This window comes from Mustela nivalis (genome assembly GCF_964662115.1).
Source record: "Mustela nivalis genome assembly, chromosome: 15".
Classification (NCBI taxonomy): Eukaryota; Metazoa; Chordata; class Mammalia; order Carnivora; family Mustelidae; genus Mustela; species Mustela nivalis.
This window is the reverse complement of record NC_139034.1, coordinates 89299686-89319238: the sequence shown is the minus strand read 5'-3', so window position 1 is coordinate 89319238 and position 19553 is coordinate 89299686. Positions and strand designations below refer to the sequence as shown.

General features: G+C 49.4%; 1 protein-coding gene across 4 annotated transcripts; it reads right to left on the bottom strand.

The window, feature by feature from the left end:
* Positions 1–1727: 1727 nt before the first annotated feature.
* CFAP97D2 (CFAP97 domain containing 2) lies at positions 1728–19221 on the bottom strand. Of its 4 annotated transcripts, XM_082701209.1 has the most exons (5): positions 19082–19221; positions 14660–14847; positions 4959–5039; positions 4036–4154; positions 1728–2808 (listed from the first exon to the last, which is right to left on the bottom strand). In XM_082701209.1, exons 2-5 carry the CDS (start codon positions 14747–14749, stop codon positions 2625–2627), a joined length of 474 nt encoding a protein of 157 aa, XP_082557335.1. In that variant the 5' UTR covers positions 14750–14847; positions 19082–19221; the 3' UTR covers positions 1728–2624. The 4 variants fall into 4 exon arrangements, 3 of the variants coding, with proteins under 3 accessions (XP_082557335.1, XP_082557337.1, XP_082557336.1); XR_014303410.1 differs by lacking the exon at positions 19082–19221 and having other exon boundaries at positions 4959–5126; positions 14660–15116; XM_082701211.1 differs by lacking the exon at positions 4959–5039.
* Between the last annotated feature and the right edge of the window lie 332 nt (positions 19222–19553).

Genomic DNA, 19553 nt, shown 5'->3' with positions numbered 1-19553 from the left:
GATGCTTTTGTGAATGGAATACTTCTCTTAATCCCATTTTCAAACTGTTAATTGCAAGTATATAAAAATAAAATGGACTTTCCATTAATCTTCTATCTTGCCACCTTGTTGAACTTGTCTATTAGTTCTAATACTTTTTTTTTTTAGTCGTTTCCTTGGGATTTTCTGTATGCAAAATCATATCATCTGTGAATGGAGGCAGATTTATGCTTTCCTTCCCAATGTGGATGTCTTTTATTTCATGTCCAATGAAGTTTGGAACTTGCCCACACTCTGTTGCAAAAGAAGTCAGTTACTTTGAGGGGACATCAGGAGCCATTGGTTTTATGGCATGTTTATCTCCCAGGCAAAATCTCAGAGCTCTGAAGCTCAGAGTGGGGGAGATGCCAAGCATCTCCATATGTGACACCCCATGCCCTTCCACTGTGTAGGGGAGGACATGTAGACCTTCATGGCTTCAAATCACTATAGTAATTGAACTAGGCCAAGGGGATCAGGCCCCAGGATTCCCAGCAACACTGCACTTGAGATAGAGCCTCCATTCTTGAGTGGGAGCTGGGCAGAAAGGAGCCCCCATCTCTGGGCCATACTCATCTGAGACTTGGTCTCAGTAGTAGGCAGCTGGGGACAGGATGATAAATGCTGAAGTCCTGCCTTTTCCAGGAAGAAAGCTCTCCAGCTGGGAGTAAGTGAGAGAAGGAGTCCTCTGTTGTCAGCTGTGGCCGTCTGGAACAGTCTCTGCTTTGCTGAGCTGGGAGGGAGGGGAAAAGGAGTCGGTCCCAGTTCCAGTAATATGAAACCTATCTGTTCTGGCCACATTTTAGCAGCTTTTCTTGGAAAAATGTTTCTTTATATGGTATATGCCCTTAGGGCCATTTCCATAAACTTAAATTAGTTGTTTTAAAAATAATTTTTACCAGTTTCGCTGGGGAGTGGGTCCAGGGACCTCATTATGCTGTCATGCTTGGAAGATCTTCTCTGTGTGACTCATAGTTGAGATTCTTCATTTATCATTGAATTTTCAGTCTTGGGCAGAGATAATAGGTTTTGATTTTTTTAAAAACGTGATACTCCTAGCAGCCTTATTTGTAATACCCAAGGACTAGAAACAGTCCAAATGCTCACCTGTAGGTGGGTGGATAAAAAACCGTGAGGGCAACTCGGCACAAAAAGGAATGGTCTGTCGACTCTCTCAGCCACGACATTGCGTGGAGTGAAAGGCAGGAAAATGCAGACACTGCAGGGAGATACTCCCACAAAACTCAGAAAAATGCAAGCTTGTCCCTAGGGACACCAAGCAGATTGTGGATGCATGTGGACGGGAAAGAGGAAGGGTTGGGTGATGATTGATGGGAATAGGAGACCTCGGGGGGGGCGATGGATGTAGCTATTATCTTGATTGTGGGGATATTCTCCCAGGGGTAAAGCGTGTCAGACTTGTCAAGTGGAACAGCGCACATACACAGTTTGCCGTATGCCGACTACAATCTCAATAAAGCCCTGAAGAATAACAGGAGGAGTGAAAGCCCAATTGCTGGTTATGTAGTTTCTCTTAGACTTGTTGAGTAGTTAGGTAGCTAGGTAATTTTATACTAATTGAACCAACTGGTTTGCAGTGCTCTGGGTGGCTTCCGTTCCACACCATTTATTAATTTGATAAGTGTCTTTTATTAACTAAAGGACAGAGAAATGAAATGGTCAGTTATCAGGCTCAAACTGATGAATTCTTTTTTTTTTTTTTAAGATTTTATTTATTTATTTGACAGACAGAGACCACAAGTAGGCGGAGAGGCAGGCAGAGAGAGGAGGAAGCAGGCTCCACGCTGAGCAGAGAACCTGATATGGGGCTCGATCCCAGGACCCTGGGATCATGACCTGAGCCGAAGGCAGAGGCTTGACCCACTGAGCCACCCAGGTGCCCCCTGATGCATTCTTTTTTTTTTTTTTTAACATTACCTATGCTTATGTATTTTTTAAGACATATTTTATTTTATTTATTTATTTTTTGAGAGAGAGAGAGAATGAGAGGAGAGAGGTCAGCGAGAGAAGTAGACTCCCCGCTGAGCAGGGAGCCCGAGGTGGGGCTCGATCCCAGGACTCCAGGATCATGACCTGAGCCGAAGGCAGTTGCTTAACCCACTGAGCCACCCAGGTGCCCCCCCACCCCGCGTCCCCACTGATGCATTCTTGACAAAAATCATTGACTTCCATTCTTGCTGGGGCTTCGTTAAACTAATCACAAGGAGACACGTCATTTCTACTGTTACCTTGTGATTAGCTCGGTGCTCTCTGCTTCAACACAGGAGTGATGCTGAACTGATCCTGAGTCTGAACATGCAAAGTGACCACACTCTGTTCTCGACATATGGCCCAGAGTTGAACAAAGAGAAGTGCATAGAAAGGCACAAGCGGGTCTTTGCTTTAAAATCCAAGCAGGTGAAGGAGGTGGCATGTCGCTTGCAGGGCCCGTGAAGACGGTGTCCTGGTGTGGGAGGAGCTGGTTGGCCTCGCAGCCCCCTCTGGCCCTCATGCCTTTTATGTTTCCGGAAGTCTGGCCCTGTCTGGCCCCTTGTTCAAGCTCAGGCACTTCCTGTGCCCTCTGACTGGCTGGCCCCTCCCCGGGATCACTTCTGCTCCCTCTTTTCCCTCCTTCTTCCCCCATTTCCTGAGTGTGACATATCAGGCAGGCGAGGAGGAGGAGAGGGAAGCCACTCGATGGTGTGGGGTGACCTGCAGGCTGGCTGGGACTTGCGTTTTTCAAAGAGAATCCAGGCAGCAGGTGGGGGGCTCTCCCTGCAGGATCCTGTCCTGGATTGAGGTGCATGGAAATGAACGATTAGTTTAGGCTACTTCGTTACAGGGGTTTTTATACTCCAGCTAATATCTGTCTTTAAAGCAGAAAGTGATTCCGAATCTAATGTAAACTAACCCAGGAAAATGGAGGTTGACCCATTCCTCCGGGTTTTTAATGGCAGGGGCTGGACATGGAGGCATTTCGACACCCAGACCCACTCCCTGTCCCCCACCCGCACCCTCCCACCTCCCCGTGAAACCTCAGTTGAACCACTGCTGGAGAACTCCTTCCAGGAGGCCAGCTCAGCTGGAATGCAGGATCCGCCCCTCCTGTGGAGCCCTCCTCTGTGACACACTTCCTGGTGCTTGAGGGTCAACTAAATCTTAATTTATTGTGAAATCTGGAAACCACTGTGAGCTTCTCTGAGACTGGCGCAGGCTCAAGTAGGACTGAAAACCCGCCCGCCTGAAACCATCCCTCACAGGCACTGCGGGACGGAACGGACAGTGATGAAACCAGGGGCCGACTCTGGGGCTTTGTAGGGTGTAGGGGACAGGGGCTGTGTGCTTTAGAGAAGAGGGGCTCTTGGGGTTCATAAGTGTCTCTAAATATTTGTAGCAGGTTTTCAAGACTGTGGAGGCCTGCTGTCCTGCACCTCCACAGAGAGCCCCGGTTTGGGTAAAAACAATGTTGTTGGTCGAGAGTAGCACCAGCAGCAGGCTCCCCGTAACAAACAGGAGCAGTCACCATGCCACGCGGGACACAAAGTCACATGACCTTCCATGCATTTTCCAGACGGACATCGGGCCGTTTTTGCACATGGAAGTACAGGAGCCCAGCCTGAGCACAGGCCCTGGGGCAGGAATCTGCTTCCTACCGCCTCCTGGGGGCTGACTTGGCCATGTTCCTCGCTGCCTGCTGCCTCCGTTTCCCCACGGCCCCTTCCTCATGGGGTGCTTATGAGGGTTTGGTGGGAGGACGGTGCAGCAGGCTTGGGACGGCACAGAGGGACACTGCGAGCTGCTGTCGGTGTCCTTGTTCGGTTGTGGGCACAGAATTAGCCCGAGCCCCAGGAAACCCTCTGATTTAGGAAGGACAGAGGAAAAAGCACAGGGCTCCCTGCACGGAGGGTGGCAAGAAAACGTTCCAGCTCCGGGGCAGCGCCTCTGCGTGGGCCCCGGAGCGGCGCTCTGGGCCCTGCCCGGGCTGGTGCTGACTGTAGGGTGCGGGGGCCCCGGTACCTCTTGTGCGCGTGGTGGTTTCCGCTCTCGGTCTGTCCCCCGGTCCTCATGACGCAGGACAGCTTCTCCAGCAGCAGGCGGTTGTCCCTGTCGATGGTGGCAAGCCGCGCCTCCTCCAGCTGGGGACAGACACACAGGGAGCCTCTGGGGCACCAGCCACGTCCGGCCGTGACTGCACAGACTCACTCAGAGGGTCACTTCAAGCCCACACTCCCTTCGACTTGAGCCCACCGCGCCTTCTAACGCGCTCGTGGGCATCAGCGCCCCCAGTGCTGGGTGGGGGGCGCTCCTCTGTCTGGGAATCGGAGTCCGTGAGGGCGCTCAGAGTGGGGGTAAGGGCGAGGGTGCCACGCGTCTTTGTGAAATTAGGTCACCCTCTGAAACTCCGAAGCGGGGATGCTAAAGAGGAAATCACTTCAGGTTTCAAGAGAGCAATTTTAGAAGACGCGCTCGGAGCCCAGAGGAAAGGGACTCCCTCTTGCTTTAGGGCCGGACACCGGCGGGTCTGCACCGGGCCCGGCCAGCCCCCGCCCGCCCTCCTCGGACCCCGTCCCCGGCAGCACAGCCATGAGAGGCTTATTCTCACTCGGTGGCTTAGGCTTCCAGAAATAAAGAGTCTGTGGTGGGCAAGACGTGGTCTTGTTTGTTATTTTTTGAAGAAAGGTCTTGTTTAGAGGAAGGGTACTGACTGGCCTCCTTAAGGCCGCCGCCCTCGCTTCCCGGAGAGGAAGGGTCCTCGGAGGACCGGAGAGGACCCCCGGCGTCCCCGCCGCCCCACGGCTCCGGCCGGCACCATGAGGCTCACTGGCGTGGATGCGGCCGGTCGTTGACGACAGGAACCGTGCATTTTCCACGTCCCTAGTCTCTGAGTTGACATTTCCTCATGAGCTGCACCCGCACCCGAGAGGTAGCAGAGAAATTACCTTCAGCTTCTTGAGTTTCAGGCGGAGGTGGCCGAGGCTCCAGGGGGCGCGGGCGTCCACGAGGGGCTGGGCGTCCTGGACCTGTGGTGCAGGGCAGCCTGTGACCCTGGGCACACGTTAGCTGGTGATTACCATGAACCCAGACTGGGCAGCTTCTGGGCTGTGGCCCTGGGGACAAGTATCGATGATTGTTTGTGGCACCAAAGATTCCAGGTCAGCCTGGGGCAGATGGTCCTGAATGAGGCTCAGGACTTGAGTCAAAGCCCAGTTATTCCCTGGGGAACACGGGCAGCCCTGGGGGATGAGCTTGCCACGTGGTTTTCAAGTAGAGAATTAAGTACAGAGTAAGAAGTCATCAAACGTAAGTGCCAGCCGACACTTCTGTTCTGTTGCCAGAGGCCTTTAAGGCAGTGAGTTATGAGGCTGTGTCCACCTCACCCTGATCTCTGGGCCTCCAGCAGGATGAGCCCCTGAAACACTGACGAGCTTCCAAGTGATCTCTGCAGCTTCCCGTCAGAAAACGTACCAGCGAGGGGTGAAAACCTAGATCCCAGAATGTGATGGCGTGAATGCATCAGGGGCTATCTGCGTTACCATCTTCGACAAAAAGGGACCCCCCCCCATATTCCAGACCCCGCTTGACCGCTAGCCAGACCACTAGTTCCCAGACACATCAGCTGATGTCCTGAAAGCCACCGTGTTGGGAAAGGCCCGCCGCCGGGTGACTCTGGAACCATGACGTGAGCATCATTCGCTCCAGGAGTGAAAGCCAGCGGGCTGGGCAGCAGGAGCCAGGACAGGGCAGAGGGGCTAGCTGGCAAGAGGCTTGGACAGCACACTCAGTGATGGATGCGTGGCCCCTGAAGGGAGGGGAAGACCAAGGAACAGAAATGAGACAATAGCACGACTACATTCATGACCTGGGGCCCTCTGTCACCAGCTGTGGAAGCAGCCAGGACCAGAGGTGGGCTGGTCAGAGCTGTGGGGATGGTGGGATTAAAAACACACTTGGTACCTTACTTTTTCACGTTATCTTTTAAATCAAAGCTCCTGGGTGGCTCAGTGGGTTAACACCTCTGCCTTCAGCTCAGGTCATGATCCTGGAGTCCTGGGATCGAGTCCCGCATTGGGATCCCTGCTCAGCGGGGAGCCTGCTTCTCCCTCTGATCACCTCCCCAAGCTCTCCCTTTCCCTCTCTCATTCTGTCTCTCAAATAAATAAATTAAATCTTGAAAAAAGCCCTAAAACTGAAATAAATTGAATTAAGGAGCTGAGGATAAAACCAAGAAACCTCCCCAAAGTGAGCCAGAAGTAGAGACGGGCAGGAGGAGAGAAAGTGAAAGGACACTAGAGACTCAGTACTGGGTTAGGGACATTGGACTAGGAGGGTTTCTAGAAAATGGAAAGGGACAGAATTTTCAGAGTCTCTAAAATGAAAGAATCCATCAGAATAAACTCGACGAGACTCATAGAAGCATGTCATCATAAAGTGTCAGAACAACAGTAGTAAAGAGGAGTTCCTTCCCAAAAGTTTCCGAGAAGAAACACCTACATGCCCATGCCCTTGGTGACACAGGAGTCACAGGATTCTTTAGAGAAGGTGTTGGCTGAAGCAGAGGGCTGACCATCCATTAACTCACGCTCACCCTACCACCGTCTTGAGCTGTCACTCCTGTCGAGACAGGACCATGTTTCCTAGGACTCTTGGCACTGAGGTGTGGCTCCCTGATGATTTTTTGCCAAAGCAGCATCACAGATGTTCGTTTTAGGCCAAGGTCTCTACGAAGCAGGTGTGCCTTCTGTGCTCTACCCTGCCCCGCCCCCACCCCCACGCACCACCCCCCCAGCAGGACCCAGATTGTCACAGAGCCTAATGGGCAGAGGAGCCACAGGTGAGTGGGTCTGGTGCGGAGCCATCCACACACGGGAATGGGCGCAGGGATTGCACTCTGATAGTGCTGGGGTCTTCATACATTTGTAACATATATATGTATATGTTATAACATTATATGGTATAACATGTATAACATATACACGTTTTTATACATTTATACATTTTATACATGTATACTTTATACATTTAAGATCTATTTGTTACAGCAGCTCATATTACTCTAACTTATGATGAGGACCAATGCCTTCAGCATCCTAAGGGAAGGCTATTCCATCCTAGAATCTCATACCAAACTTTCTATCAGGAGCGATGGGAGCGGGGCACTCAGGTGGCTCAGTCGGTTAAGCGTCTGCTGCTCTGGCCAGGATCCTGGGTTTGGGGACTGAGTCCCGCATCAGGCTCCTTTCTCAGCGAGGAGCCTCCTTCTCCCTCTGCCCCTGACCCTGCTTGTGCACTCGCTCTCGCTCTTTCTCTCTCTCTGACAAATACATAAATAAAATCTGTAAAAAAAAAAAAAAAAAAAGAGTGATGGGAGAATGAAGAATTTTCAACACGGAGACCAAAAAAACATCCAAAACAAAAGAAAAAAGCACACTCCCCCACCCCCAGCAAAAAAGCTCCCTGCCCCTGTTCTTGGAAAACCACCCCCGGGATGTACTTCATCACCAGAGAAGCGCTTTCTGCAGGGGAGACCAGCAAAGGGAGCCCCGTAGCCAGCAGTTCTGTGGGCCGCACAGCTGGGAGCAGAGGACAGGCAGAAGGGGGTGGGGGGTGCTGAGAGATTATTCGAAGTTTCTGAGTGTTTGAGAATTTATTCATCAGCATTTGATGACTAATGGAATATTTGGGTGAAATGGCTACAGATATATAGGAAACTCAAGAACATGAAAACAAGGCGATATTAACTTTTACAGGAAATTGTAAGAGGAAGGACATAGAGCTACAACTTGACTCAACAGTGAAAGGTTTTGCATAGTCTCTTTAACTATCAATAGTCTACATTTCTTATTTAATTGGTTATTGATTGAATAAAAACTGATTCTCTCTATGTTGAGAAGAAATGGCAAACGAGCATCTTGTTCTGAGAAACGGAAGCCAAAACCAGGAGAAACTGCCAGAAGGGCTGAGCGTGGCTGCCTCAGAGCCAGGCTTTGCTGCTTTTTATCAAGCTGTTTTGATACTATTCTTTTTTTTTTTTTCAAAATGTATCTATATCACTCTGATAAAAAGTAAAAGGACTGCAGAATTATCAGACAGAGCGGGAGCTAGAACTGCGCGGGCTCCCAAGAAAGCAGGTGGCCTCCGGTACAGCCCGGTCCCCGGCGCTTCGAGCCCCTGCAGCGGAGCCCCTGCCCCCGCTGCCCAGAGAAGAGCGTGGGGCCCTCAGGTTCCCAACAGACCCCCGCAGCCTGCACCTCCCCCTCCTCTGACTCCTTCCCTGCTTCCCCATCTTTGCCGCGGGGAAGGCACTTACAACCCATCCACTCTACTATCACATTCTTAAATTTACGGAAACTGTTACCATCTATTATTACCACTCGGCTTCCTTTTTCACTCAAAATTATCGTTTCTAAAAAATATAAACTTTAAACATAAAAATGAGAAAAATCGCCCAGTGGACCCCCATGTAGCCTCACGCCCCTTCACCCAAACCAGCTCTGCCCCCGCCGGCCGCGCTCCCTCACCTGTGAGGATAGCAAAGCAAACCAAGCAAACCCTTTTCACCCTCAAATATTTTACCGTATGTCTCCGCAATACGGGGAACCTTTAAAAGACACAGAGCAGCGGGACCACAAGCACCGCGAGGTGACGACCGTTGTCCCAGTCTCCGGGCACCGCTCCTCTCTTCCGCTGGCTCTCCCTCCTCTCTCTTTCTCACTTGCTGGTGTGACTTTGGGCCCAAGTAAGAGGGTCCATAAGCTGCAATTACTTGATATGTCTCTTGCATCTCTCTCTTTGTTTAAAGCTTTATTGATTTATTCTAGAGTGAGAGAGAGCAAGCCAGGGGGAGAGGCAGAGGGCAGAGAACCGCAAGCAGACGCCCCGCTGAGCACTGAACCTGCTGACCAGGGGCTCGATCTCCTGACCCTGAGAATACCACCTGAGCCGAAATCAGGAGTCAGATGTTTAACCGACTGAGCCACCCCGGTGCCCCTGCATCTCTTAGAATGATAGCTCTCCCTCCATACCCCTCCCCTGCAATGTGTTACAAGGAAGCCAGATAATGTGTCCTGTGCACTTTCTCACTTGGATTTTGCTGATGGAATGCCTGGCACCACCTGTAAACTGACAGGAATTCAGGTTCGGTTTCTTCACTGGCAAGACTATCCCTTAGGTGATGCTGTGATATTTTATCACAAGGTACACATGTCTGCTTGTCTCTGTTTTTGTGAAAAAGAGACATTCTAAGTCCATCATTCATTCTGTTTATTTGCGGGAATACTTCGATGAAGACAAGCTTCAATTGGTAGGATACGTACTGGGCTCTTCTTAGGACTTGGTTCTTAAGCCCTTGCAATGGTGGCCAATATGGTGTTTCTGTTTAATATCATTGGAAAATCAAAGACTCAGACCTATTTGATGTGTTTCAGCCCACTGCCATGGATAGTCATTGTGCCCCACCTGTGGCCCGTGAGAAGGTGCTAATAACTTTGACAGCTTCCTTGCCCTCTGGAGTGACAAAGTGATGTGGGGTTAACACGTACATAGCCTCTCTCAACTTGGAATCTGCCGTTTCTACAGGAAAGCCTGGTTCTTCCAATGAAATGGCATTTAGAGACAAGTCTGGGTTCCCTGGAGTTTTGTTTGTACCAAGTTTGTTCTTTCAAGGCCTTTGCCATAGACAGAGCTCCCCTGGTCCTCCTAGCTCTGGTTCAGAGCCCCATTCCCCTTAGCTAGGCTAAGGGGTCTTACTTCTGCATTTCCCTTCTCCCGAGCTAAAATCCCCAGTTCTCAGTGACACCAACATGACCGTTCATTTGCTTATCCCACTCTAAACACACACGTAACCCGTAAGAGTGATCCTGGCATCTTGTGGACATCTGCCTCAGCCACAGACGTACGGGTCCGTCTCCACAGGCAAGGGGAACAGAAGCAGAAATGAACTATTGGGACGACACCAAAAAGAAAAGATTCTGCACAGTGAAGGAAACCTCCAGCAAAAAGAAAAGGCCACCTACCAAACCGGAGGAGATATCGGCAAATGACAAATACAGTAAGGGTTACGATCCAAAATACATAGAGAACTTGTGTAACTCAGTACTGAAAAACAATCCAATTCAAAATGGGCAAACAATCTGAACAGACATTTTCTCAAAGAAGACGCCCAGATGGCCAACAGACATGTGAAAAGAGGTTCAACGTTCCCCACGTCAGGAAAATGCAAATCAGGACCTGTCAGAATGGCTAGAATCAAAAAGACAAGAAATAACAAGTGTTGGAGAGGGTGCGGGAGAGAGGGAAGAAGAGAAACCCGATGCCTGTTGGTGAGAAGGTGAACCGGTACAGCCGCGGCAGAGAACAGTAGGGAGGTTCCTCCAAAAAATCAATAAATAAAAATAGAAATACCATAGGGTCCAGTAGTTTCCCTGTGAGGTGTTTCCCCAAAGGAAATGAAGACTCTAATTTGAAAAGATACGTGCGGCCCTCTGCTTGTGGTGGCACTCTCTACAACAGGCAGCTATGGAAGCGGCCCGAGTGCCCGCGGACACACGATGGGATGACAATGCTGCACTCGTGTCATGGAATGCTACTCAACCACAAAAAGAAAGAGATCTTGCCATTTGTGACAACATGGGTGGATCTAGAGGGCACGGTGCTGAGTGAGATATGTCAGAGCAAGATCAATAGCATACAATTTCACTTGTATGTGGAGTCCTAAAATCAAAGCAAACAAGCAAAAAACACACTCATGAATACAGAGAACAGGGCGCCTGGGTAGCTCCGTCGTTAAGCATCTGCCCTCAGCTCAGGTCATGAGCCCAGCATCCTGGGATCGAGCCCCGCGTCAGGCCCCCTGCTCGGCAGAAATCCTGCTTCTCCCTCTCCACTTCCCTGCTTGCTTTCCCTCTCGCTGTGTCTCTCTCTGACAAATACATACATAATATCTTAAAAACATAAATAAATACAGAGAACAGACTGACGGTTGCCAGAGGGGAGAGGGGTGGGGAGCGGTGAAACAGGTAAAGGGCATTATGGGCCACAAAACTCCACGTAGAAAACCCGTCAGTCGGGGAGACGGGGATGCCGTCGGTAACACTGTCATCACCTTGCACGGGGACAGACGGCGACGGCACTCTGGAGCTGAGCACGGAGCACGCAGAGGATTACGGAACCGTCGTGCTGTGCGCCTGTGACAAGCAGGGCACCGGCTGCGGACTGTGCTTCCACAACGATAAAGACCCAAACTAAAAAGACAAAGGCAGCTGCCACAGGCCCTTTCAATGTGGTCATGAAACCAATTGCTTCTACATTTTGGTCCATTTTATTTTCAATATTTTGGAATGCTTCCCAAGTTTAATTTTAATACTATGGGAAATATTTACCTGGCTCCAGAGTCAGATCTGACCATTAACTCTTTTTCTGAGAAGTCAAGGCTCCGTCCTGTCGCCTCTGCCCTTTTCCCTGTTGACGGATCTTATTTTACCGTCACTCCTTGAACTTGTGGAAATAAAGGATACACAGGATGTACGTGTTGATATGTTTGTGTGTATATATATTTCCATCCCTTCTTTTTTAGGCAAATGTAGCCTATTTTACACATTTTTCTTCACATTGCCTTTTCCATTTCACAGCGCATCTGACGTAATTCTGTAGTGCTGTGGAGAGAGGCTTCGGGTCCCTTTTCACACCTGCATAGCACGTCGTCCTGTGAAGCGACTCACCCAGCTTCCTTTGGATGATCATTTGAGTTCGCTCCCATTTTGCTATTACAAATACTGCTGCAATTAGTATCTTTTGCAATTTCTTTTCAGATCTTTGCCAGGGTGCCTTTGGAATGGGCACTGCCGGGTTAAAGGCTAAACACATGTGCAGTTTGACTGGGGATCGCTAGACCCTCCGTGGGGCCATGTCTGCCGCGTGCCCACCTGCACTGCAGATGGTGCCGCTCTCCCCAGAGCACGGCCAACAATTTGGGGGATCTTTGTCAACCTACGAGTTGAGAAATCGTATTATGGTGCACGTTTAATTTGCATTTCTCTGTTACAAGTGGAGTTGACCAACTTTTATAGTTTTTTTTCCAACTTTTTATAGGTTAAGAGCTATTTGCAGCTCTTTTTCTGTGGACTTTCATTTATCTCCCTTGCCCATCTTTATATGGGGTTTTTTTCTTTTCAGAAGTTCTATCTATATAAGGATATTAACCCTTTGTGCTGTAAGTTGCAATTATTTTTCCCAATTTATATTTGTTTTTCCATTGATTCTTCTGGGTTCTTTAGATATTTAATCATTTCATCTACAAATAGAAAGAAAAAAAACCCCAAAACCTACTTCACTACATTTTCATGCCTAACAGATTTGTATTGTCCGTTTGCTGATACCTCCAATACAATTCAAAAGGTATACAAGGTAGTAAGCATCCTTGTCCTATTTCTAACTTCACAGGGAGTGCCTTTAGTGTTTCCCTATTAATTAAGTTCTGCCTTAGGACTAAGACATTTATATTTTATTGTGTTTGGGAAATATCAGTAGCAATGTCTACTTTATGAAGGTCATTTTAATTTTATTTTCAGCATGAATGGATGTCTAGGCTCTGAGACAGAAAGTCCTGTTGACCTTCTGTCAGATGCTCGCTGGGCTGGGGACAAGGAGTTCCATCCTAGAGACGCTTTGGATACGGGACTCTCTGCAAACCCTTTCGGTCTCTTCTATTGCATTGAGGTCCTATATGTTCCCAAGGGTTCTCAGCCAAGTAGTAAGAAACTAAGTAACCCTAAAGAGCTGACTCCCCTTTCTCTTAATATGGAAGAAGAATTTGTTTCAAGCCAAGTTTCGGTGCCCACTGGTAAGATCTGGAGTTGGTTCCTGCTGTTGCCTCCGGGCAGCACTGAGCGGCCGCCGTCCCCGATACCTGCGCTGCTCTCCTGCTTCCTTCCGCCGCCCATGTTGCCCTCCTTATGGGGATCTCCACCCCCATGTCTTGTCTTCCCACAATGTGTTCTACTCCACAGGACAGCGCTGCCCCCTCCTCTCCTGACCTCTCCTCTCCTCTCCAGGAAAGCCCTGCCAAGACTCCTGGCCTCGTCCCTGCCTGGAATGGCCCCTCTGGCACCGTTGCTCCATTCCACACCCACACTTCCCTTCTTACAGTCGGCTGTATCTGAGACCTTCTCCCTGACGTCCTGTGGTCCCTCCCAGGTGAGACCTATGGCCTCCCTTTACACCTGATGCTGGGATCATGGATTCCTCGGCCCAGTGACCTCGGCTGCTGACCACGTGCTATTGGGGTGTCTCAGCAGTCCCTCCTCAGACCCAGCAAGTGCGAGCTCTTGAGTCATCTCAAAGGTGAGCGCGTCAGGACGAGGTAATTTCAGGCTCCAGCACCGCACCGCGGTCCTGCGCCAAATGCCAGGGTTCCCTAGTCGTCAGCCCCCGCTCCATACGATGACTGGTCGGATCTTCTCTGTCTTGCGGTTTCTCAGGTGCAGAGCACGGTTACTCACTCCCCCTGAGGGTGTTATCCGCCTGCAGGTCCCTGGGACGCACACGTGAACACCAAAACGCTCGTGGCTTACATTCTCATCTACCCTTTGAAGAAGCTGTGCCTGTTGTCTCGTTCTTACTACTGTAAGGGCTCTTCCAGCTTCCCCTGCTGAGCTCGACCTACTAGGTGCTCCGGGTGTCACGGACATCAGAGCAGCACCACGGGGCCACCCCCTGGCCAGGTGGGGGAAACAAACACGACAAGACGAATACATTACATCAATCACATGGTGACAGGAGACAGCAGAACGAGGACCCAGAGAGCGATGGGGGTGAGCTTCCTAAAAGAGGGCCCAGAGAAGACCGCAGGAAGCCCAGAGGTCTGAGGAAGCGAGGGTGAGCCCTGGGACGGCCGGGCTCCCAGGGAGGACAGCAGGCACAGGGCCCAGGCATGGGGGACACCAGAACAGCCTTACGGTAAGTGTGACCTCCCTGAGCCCACAGCGTCACCACCACTGAGGCACGCAGAATTCCAAAAGGAGCGAAGACTCACCTGGATCTTGTACCTTGCAGGAACCTGGGGCCCCCTCCCTGGTGAGATGCCTTCAGAGCGTCACAGAGTGACGCCCCCTTCCCAGCTTACTCCTCTCTTAGAGCATTTCTCAACCTGGAGGGACACAGACTTGGAGCCTCGTGCAGGGGGATGGGCCCACTGACGTCTCAGAGGCGTAAGACCACCATGGCAGGCCATTTCAAAAGCACAAGGTGACCTTCTCAAACGATATCCACATTTGCATCAAATAATGGAAATAGTAGCATATCTCCTAAAGGAGATAAAAGGCGGCTTTTAGTTCCCATGGGCAAATGCTGTTTTGACAGGGGAGAGGGCTCCTCGCTTTTCTGTGTCTTAAGATACTTTCGAGTCAATTAGGAAAAATTAAGTACTTTATAAATGTGTCATAATTCAAAGTCCTAAAAGACCACAATCCGTTTAACGGAATTTTTATCGTATGGTAATATATATGACCAAACTTCTAAGGAAGTACATTCCAACCATTCCATCTCTGAAAATAAAATTAGTTTTTGGTTTCCAGGGAAAGCCCTGGCAATCCGTAGGGGCTGCTCGGGCTGCTGAGCCATCTGGGCTGGCATTCAGCTTTCCTACCTTTCTCCTGTGATCCTGGTAGGCTTTCTCCCAGCTGCGCTGCAGGCTCTCGCTGCCACAGGGAAGAGCTGGCCGGGGGGCCCTCCGCATCTCCAACAGCCAAAACAGCCGCTCCCTTCCACCAGCCCAGCGCGATCTGCAGCGGTTGTGTTTGCTGGGTCAGCGGACCGCTGTCATGGCGTCCAAGCCTAGGAGGAAAGAAAGGGCCAGAAGACGTCCTAGCACAGGAGAACTGAAGATCCTTCTGCTCTAAAGGGCATTTTCTCCACAGATCTGAGATAGCTTCGTGATGCCATCGTGATGCGTCTGCTCAGCTCCCCCTGACTCGTGGAAAAGGGCAGAGTTTCTTCTGCAGCTGAGCTTCCCCTTCCCAGCCTCCCGTCTTCTCCTGCTTCCTTCCTTCCCTCTCCTCTCATTCCTTCCTCCCCTTCCTGCCTGCAGCCCTCTCCCCTGCGCCTCCTATCTTTGAAGAACTTTTAATAATTTGGACAACTCCAAATATTTTTATTTGCAGCTTAGGTGGGAGATCTTCATTTTTTTTTCAATTGTCTTGAGGATTAGGTACAGAAAGTTTTAGTCATTTTAAGCCATTCCTCTCTCTGTGGACTTATCTGGCTGGGACGGGTTTTCTGGGGGGCTGATGAAGGGACAGTGGTGCCAGACTGTCTGTCGAGCTGTTCGTCTTTGTCGAAATCATAGGCCTCATTTCAAGATGGCATGATTAGAGGAACTGACTAATGACGAAATAGCAATATTATTCTCATTTCAGGTTGCTGGTCTGACATCTCGCCACACTCACCCCAGAAACATGGTATATGGAATTTGTGATTCGGGGCTCACTGTTGAGCTGCTTGTCAGGAAACAGAACACAACGGAAAAGAGGCATTTTATGAAAAATTGTGTTCTGCATATTAGCACGATTCAGTGGCTGTCAGTCTGAAAGAGAATTAGCTAAGCCTAAATTGAATCAGACTTCGGAAAAATAAGATATGAATAAAATTAGAATATGAATTTCTCCTGTCTGGTGTTAGGTGGCTGAGGTATTGTGGACTGAGCTGGTTCCAGAGCTCTACAGAAGTGGGCAGAAGACTTTGCAGCTGCTAAGATTGTTGATGTACTGACAGTTTAAAAGTTGGGTTTTTCTTTCTTTTTTTTTTTTTAAGATTTTATTTATTTATTTGATAGACAGAGATCACAAGCAGGCAGAGAGAGAGGAGGAAGCAGGCTCCCCGCTGAGCAAAGAGCCCGATACAGGGCTCGATCCCAGGACCCTGAGATCATGACCTGAGCTAAAGGCAGAAGCTTAACCCACTAAGCCACCCAGGCGCCCCTAAAAGTTGGGTATTTAAAAATGAGTTTATCTTAGTTCACAAGTAGGAAATTATGCACATACAGTAGAAGGTAGATATAAGAATTACTGCCTGAAAAATACATATGGCGTCTTGAGACATGAGGCTTTATTAAGATTTCTTAGCCTATCAAATCTACATGTCATATTCCTCTGAATATATAAAGAAAGAAAGTACATGATAATGATAAATAAATAATTTTCTCTACCCAGTTATTGTCATTGATCAGGCCCAATATTCAATAGATGCTCAAGGAAACCATACGGTTAATGAAGTCGTGGTATTGATGATGACGATTTCCAAGATTTGTTTGTTCGGACTGCGGGGCTGGGTCTGTATGTTTCTTTTTCTTTACCCAAAGCCTGTCTGCCGCACACGCTGGCAAACCCCTGGCCAGTCAGCCGAGGAGGGGAGGCATCGCTCTGCCCAGCCTGTTCCTGCTCAGGATAGACCAGGGATGGGGGGCAAAGTAGAAACCGGCCAGAATAAATGATATGAAAGGCTCTCCGGGCTTTCTTCTGCACTGCCGTGCTCACGGCAGTGACAACACACACTGTTATTACTGCACCTTGTGCGGTGAGTCTGCGCACGTGGGAGTTTTGCCGCTGTGCTTCCCCTCATTTATGTTTGCTCTTTAAAAAAAAAAAGATTTTATTTAATTACTTGACAGAGAGAGCACAAACAGGGGAGCAGCAGGCAGAGGGAGAGGCAGACTCCCAGCGGAACAAGGAGCCCCACGTGGGGCTCAATCTGGCACCCTCCGACCACGACCGGAGCCGACGGCAGCCGCTTCGCAGCCTGAGCCACCCAGGCGCCCTGTTCACGTTTACGCTTAATAATAACATTGTATCTAATTAACATCTGTATCTGACTTGATATCTGACCTGATGGTGGGGTCCCACAGCAGAGGATCTGGGGAAACTAGACATACCCCACACCAAACCAGAAAGATTACTCTCAGCAGCATGGTACACCCACCAACCCAGGCTCCAACGGAGTTTGGTTCTTAACATATTCTTCTTTTTCTAAGTATGTCTTTGTTTTAGAGAGAGGGAGAAAGAGTATGCACGTGTGCAGGGGGGGGGACGGGGGAAGGAAGACAGGGAGAGGGAGGGAGAGAATCTGGAAGCAGACACCCCACAGAACGTGGAGCCAAGCCCACGACACTGAGGCCGTGACTTGAACAGAAATCAAGAGCTGGGTGGTCAGCGACTGAGGCCCCCAGCCTTGCGGTTTCCTCATATTCTTAGCACGATGAGATCAGAAAAATCAGCCAGCCAGAAACTCCTTGCACTCTGTCCTGAGGAAATAATCTGAAACATTGACAAGGATTTATGCACAGCAAAGAATTACTCATAAAAGTAGAAAATTGGGAAGCCTGGAGTTTAATTAATAGTGTCCATGTCAGTTTCTACTAATGTTCTTTTTTCTGTTCAGAGATTCAAATCACAATATCAGTTTCTATTTTGTGAATTTTTAAGTAAAGAAGTGTTTTTTTTTTTTTAAGATTTTATTTATTCATTTGACAGAGATCACAAGTAGGCAGAGAGGCAGGCAGAGAGAGAGAGAGGAGGAAGCAGGCTCCCTACTGAGCAGAGAGCCCGACGCGGGGCTTAATCCCAGGACCCGGATCCCGGGATCATGACCTGGATCCCGGGATCATGACCTGAGCCGAAGGCAGAGGCTTTAACCCACGGAGCCACGCAGGCGCCCCAAAGTAAAGAAGTTTTTTATCTTGAGCTAGGTTTGAATGCTTAATATTACACAGTTTCTGTTTATACTTTGTACAAAGTAACCCTATTTTGATTCGCTCATTCTGACAATACTGTATGCTCAGCCAGCCTTAATCATTATTGGCTCAATGTTGACTTGAGTATTGGGTTTATTAGGAATACTTTGAACTGGTGACTCCCTGAATATGTGAAGGCTATTAGTACAGTTGGTTATTACATTGTATGTAATACATGCTACAAAGTATTTGTGAAGTTATCTATGTTAATTCAACTCCTAATATTCCTAATTCTTGTATGTGTCTTGTGACTATAACCTGAAGTTCGAACTTTGGTTTTTATGTCCCCTGCTCTCCCACAAAGGCAGTGAGACCAAAACGAAGAAACAGGCCTCATTCTTATTCCACAGCACAGAGTAGTTTGAAAACCATCTCAAATGACTTCAGATGAATTCAGCTTTTGGGGGGCAAATATTGCTTCACACGAAGGCGTTTCCAGAGCCGTCTGGTGAGTGTGGGTCCCTGGAGAACCCTGAACAAAGGACTGGGATACGTGCTTTCAGGAAGGGTGGCCTGGGCTACTCTCCTCCTAGTGAAAACAACAGAAAATCCTGGGTATTGCCTTAGGAATAAACCTTTCCCCCAAAGCAGCCACCAAATTACTGCAGAGCAGGGAACGGAGTGGGGGAAGGTTCCTGGAGCCCAAACTCACATTGCTTAGGCAGCCCGAACACCCTCAAATAGTGCAATGGGCTCATAGTCCTGGGCTGACCATGTCTCAAGGGGCCGAGGAAAAGGGAGGTCCCTGAACTTCCCAGCAGCCCCAGACTCTCCTGGGGTCTCAGGGGCATAAGTGTCTTGCCAAGGGAATGGCCCACGACTGGACGGAGCCGAAACCTCAGAACAGATTTCCAGGACCAACAGACACCACAGAGTCATGAGACACAGATCACAGGAAAGCTACCCTTCCTGTGTTTCAAGGGGGGAAAGGCAAAATTGGAAATATCTGCAGGGTACAGAAACCACAAAAAAACATCCGTCCAGGAGGACCATTTACAGAATATGCAAAATTTGACTGTATGCTGAGCTGTAAAAAAGTCTCCACAAGTTTCAAAAGGCAACATTCATGCAGGTAGCGTGGGCAGAAAAACGGAGCTAGGAATTAGCCACAAGAGGTAACTAGGAATCCCCTGTACTTGGAAACTGAGCCAGGCAATTCTACGGTCAGGGGCGGGACACGGATGTCCCTTTGACCTTCCAGAGGAGCTCTCAGAATGAGCAGACACTCCTGTTGGGGCTGTGGTTACCATTCGGTAAAGTCGGGGCCACCTTCGCCTTACTTACCTGAGAAGGTTTGAGGGGCTTATGGAGCCTGCTCTGGGGATGCTCTCAGGGAGTCCACAGAGGACAAGCGACACACAGGAACGAGGAGGGTCACGGCTGGGGGAGAGCCGCAGCCGTGGCCATGGAGGCGGAGGCCACACTCGTAACAACAGCACAGCCGGTTGTTAGTGGGTGTGGCTGGAAGCCTGACAACCCAAGAAAGCAGAGACAAAACAGCTCCTCGTACAGTTGGTAACAGTCAGGAATGTCCACCCAGCCCGGAGCACATCTTGGAAAAGCTGACTTGTTGTCGGTGGGGAATGAAGTGATTTTTAACTTTTAAAATGGATTTTATCATATTTGTGTGGCTGATTTAAAAAAAAATACAATTTTTACTTATTTATTTGACAGAGAGAGTATGAGTGGAGGCAGAGGGAGAGGAGCCTGTTTCTCCCCTCCGAGCAGAGAGCCTGACGCAGGACTTGACCTCAGG

What these genes read in the sequence shown, in the direction of transcription:
- CFAP97D2 (XM_082701209.1), bottom strand. Translation starts at nt 14,749, where the DNA reads ATGCGGAGGGCCCCCCGGCCAGCTCTTCCCTGTGGCAGCGAGAGCCTG. An exon ending in ACCAGGATCACAGGAGAAAG is followed by an intron (nt 5,040 to 14,659) that starts GTAGGAAAGCTG and finishes CCTGCACCACAG; the next exon opens with GTCCAGGACGCCCAGCCCCT. An exon ending in TGAAACTCAAGAAGCTGAAG is followed by an intron (nt 4,155 to 4,958) that starts GTAATTTCTCTG and finishes GTCTGTCCCCAG; the next exon opens with CTGGAGGAGGCGCGGCTTGC.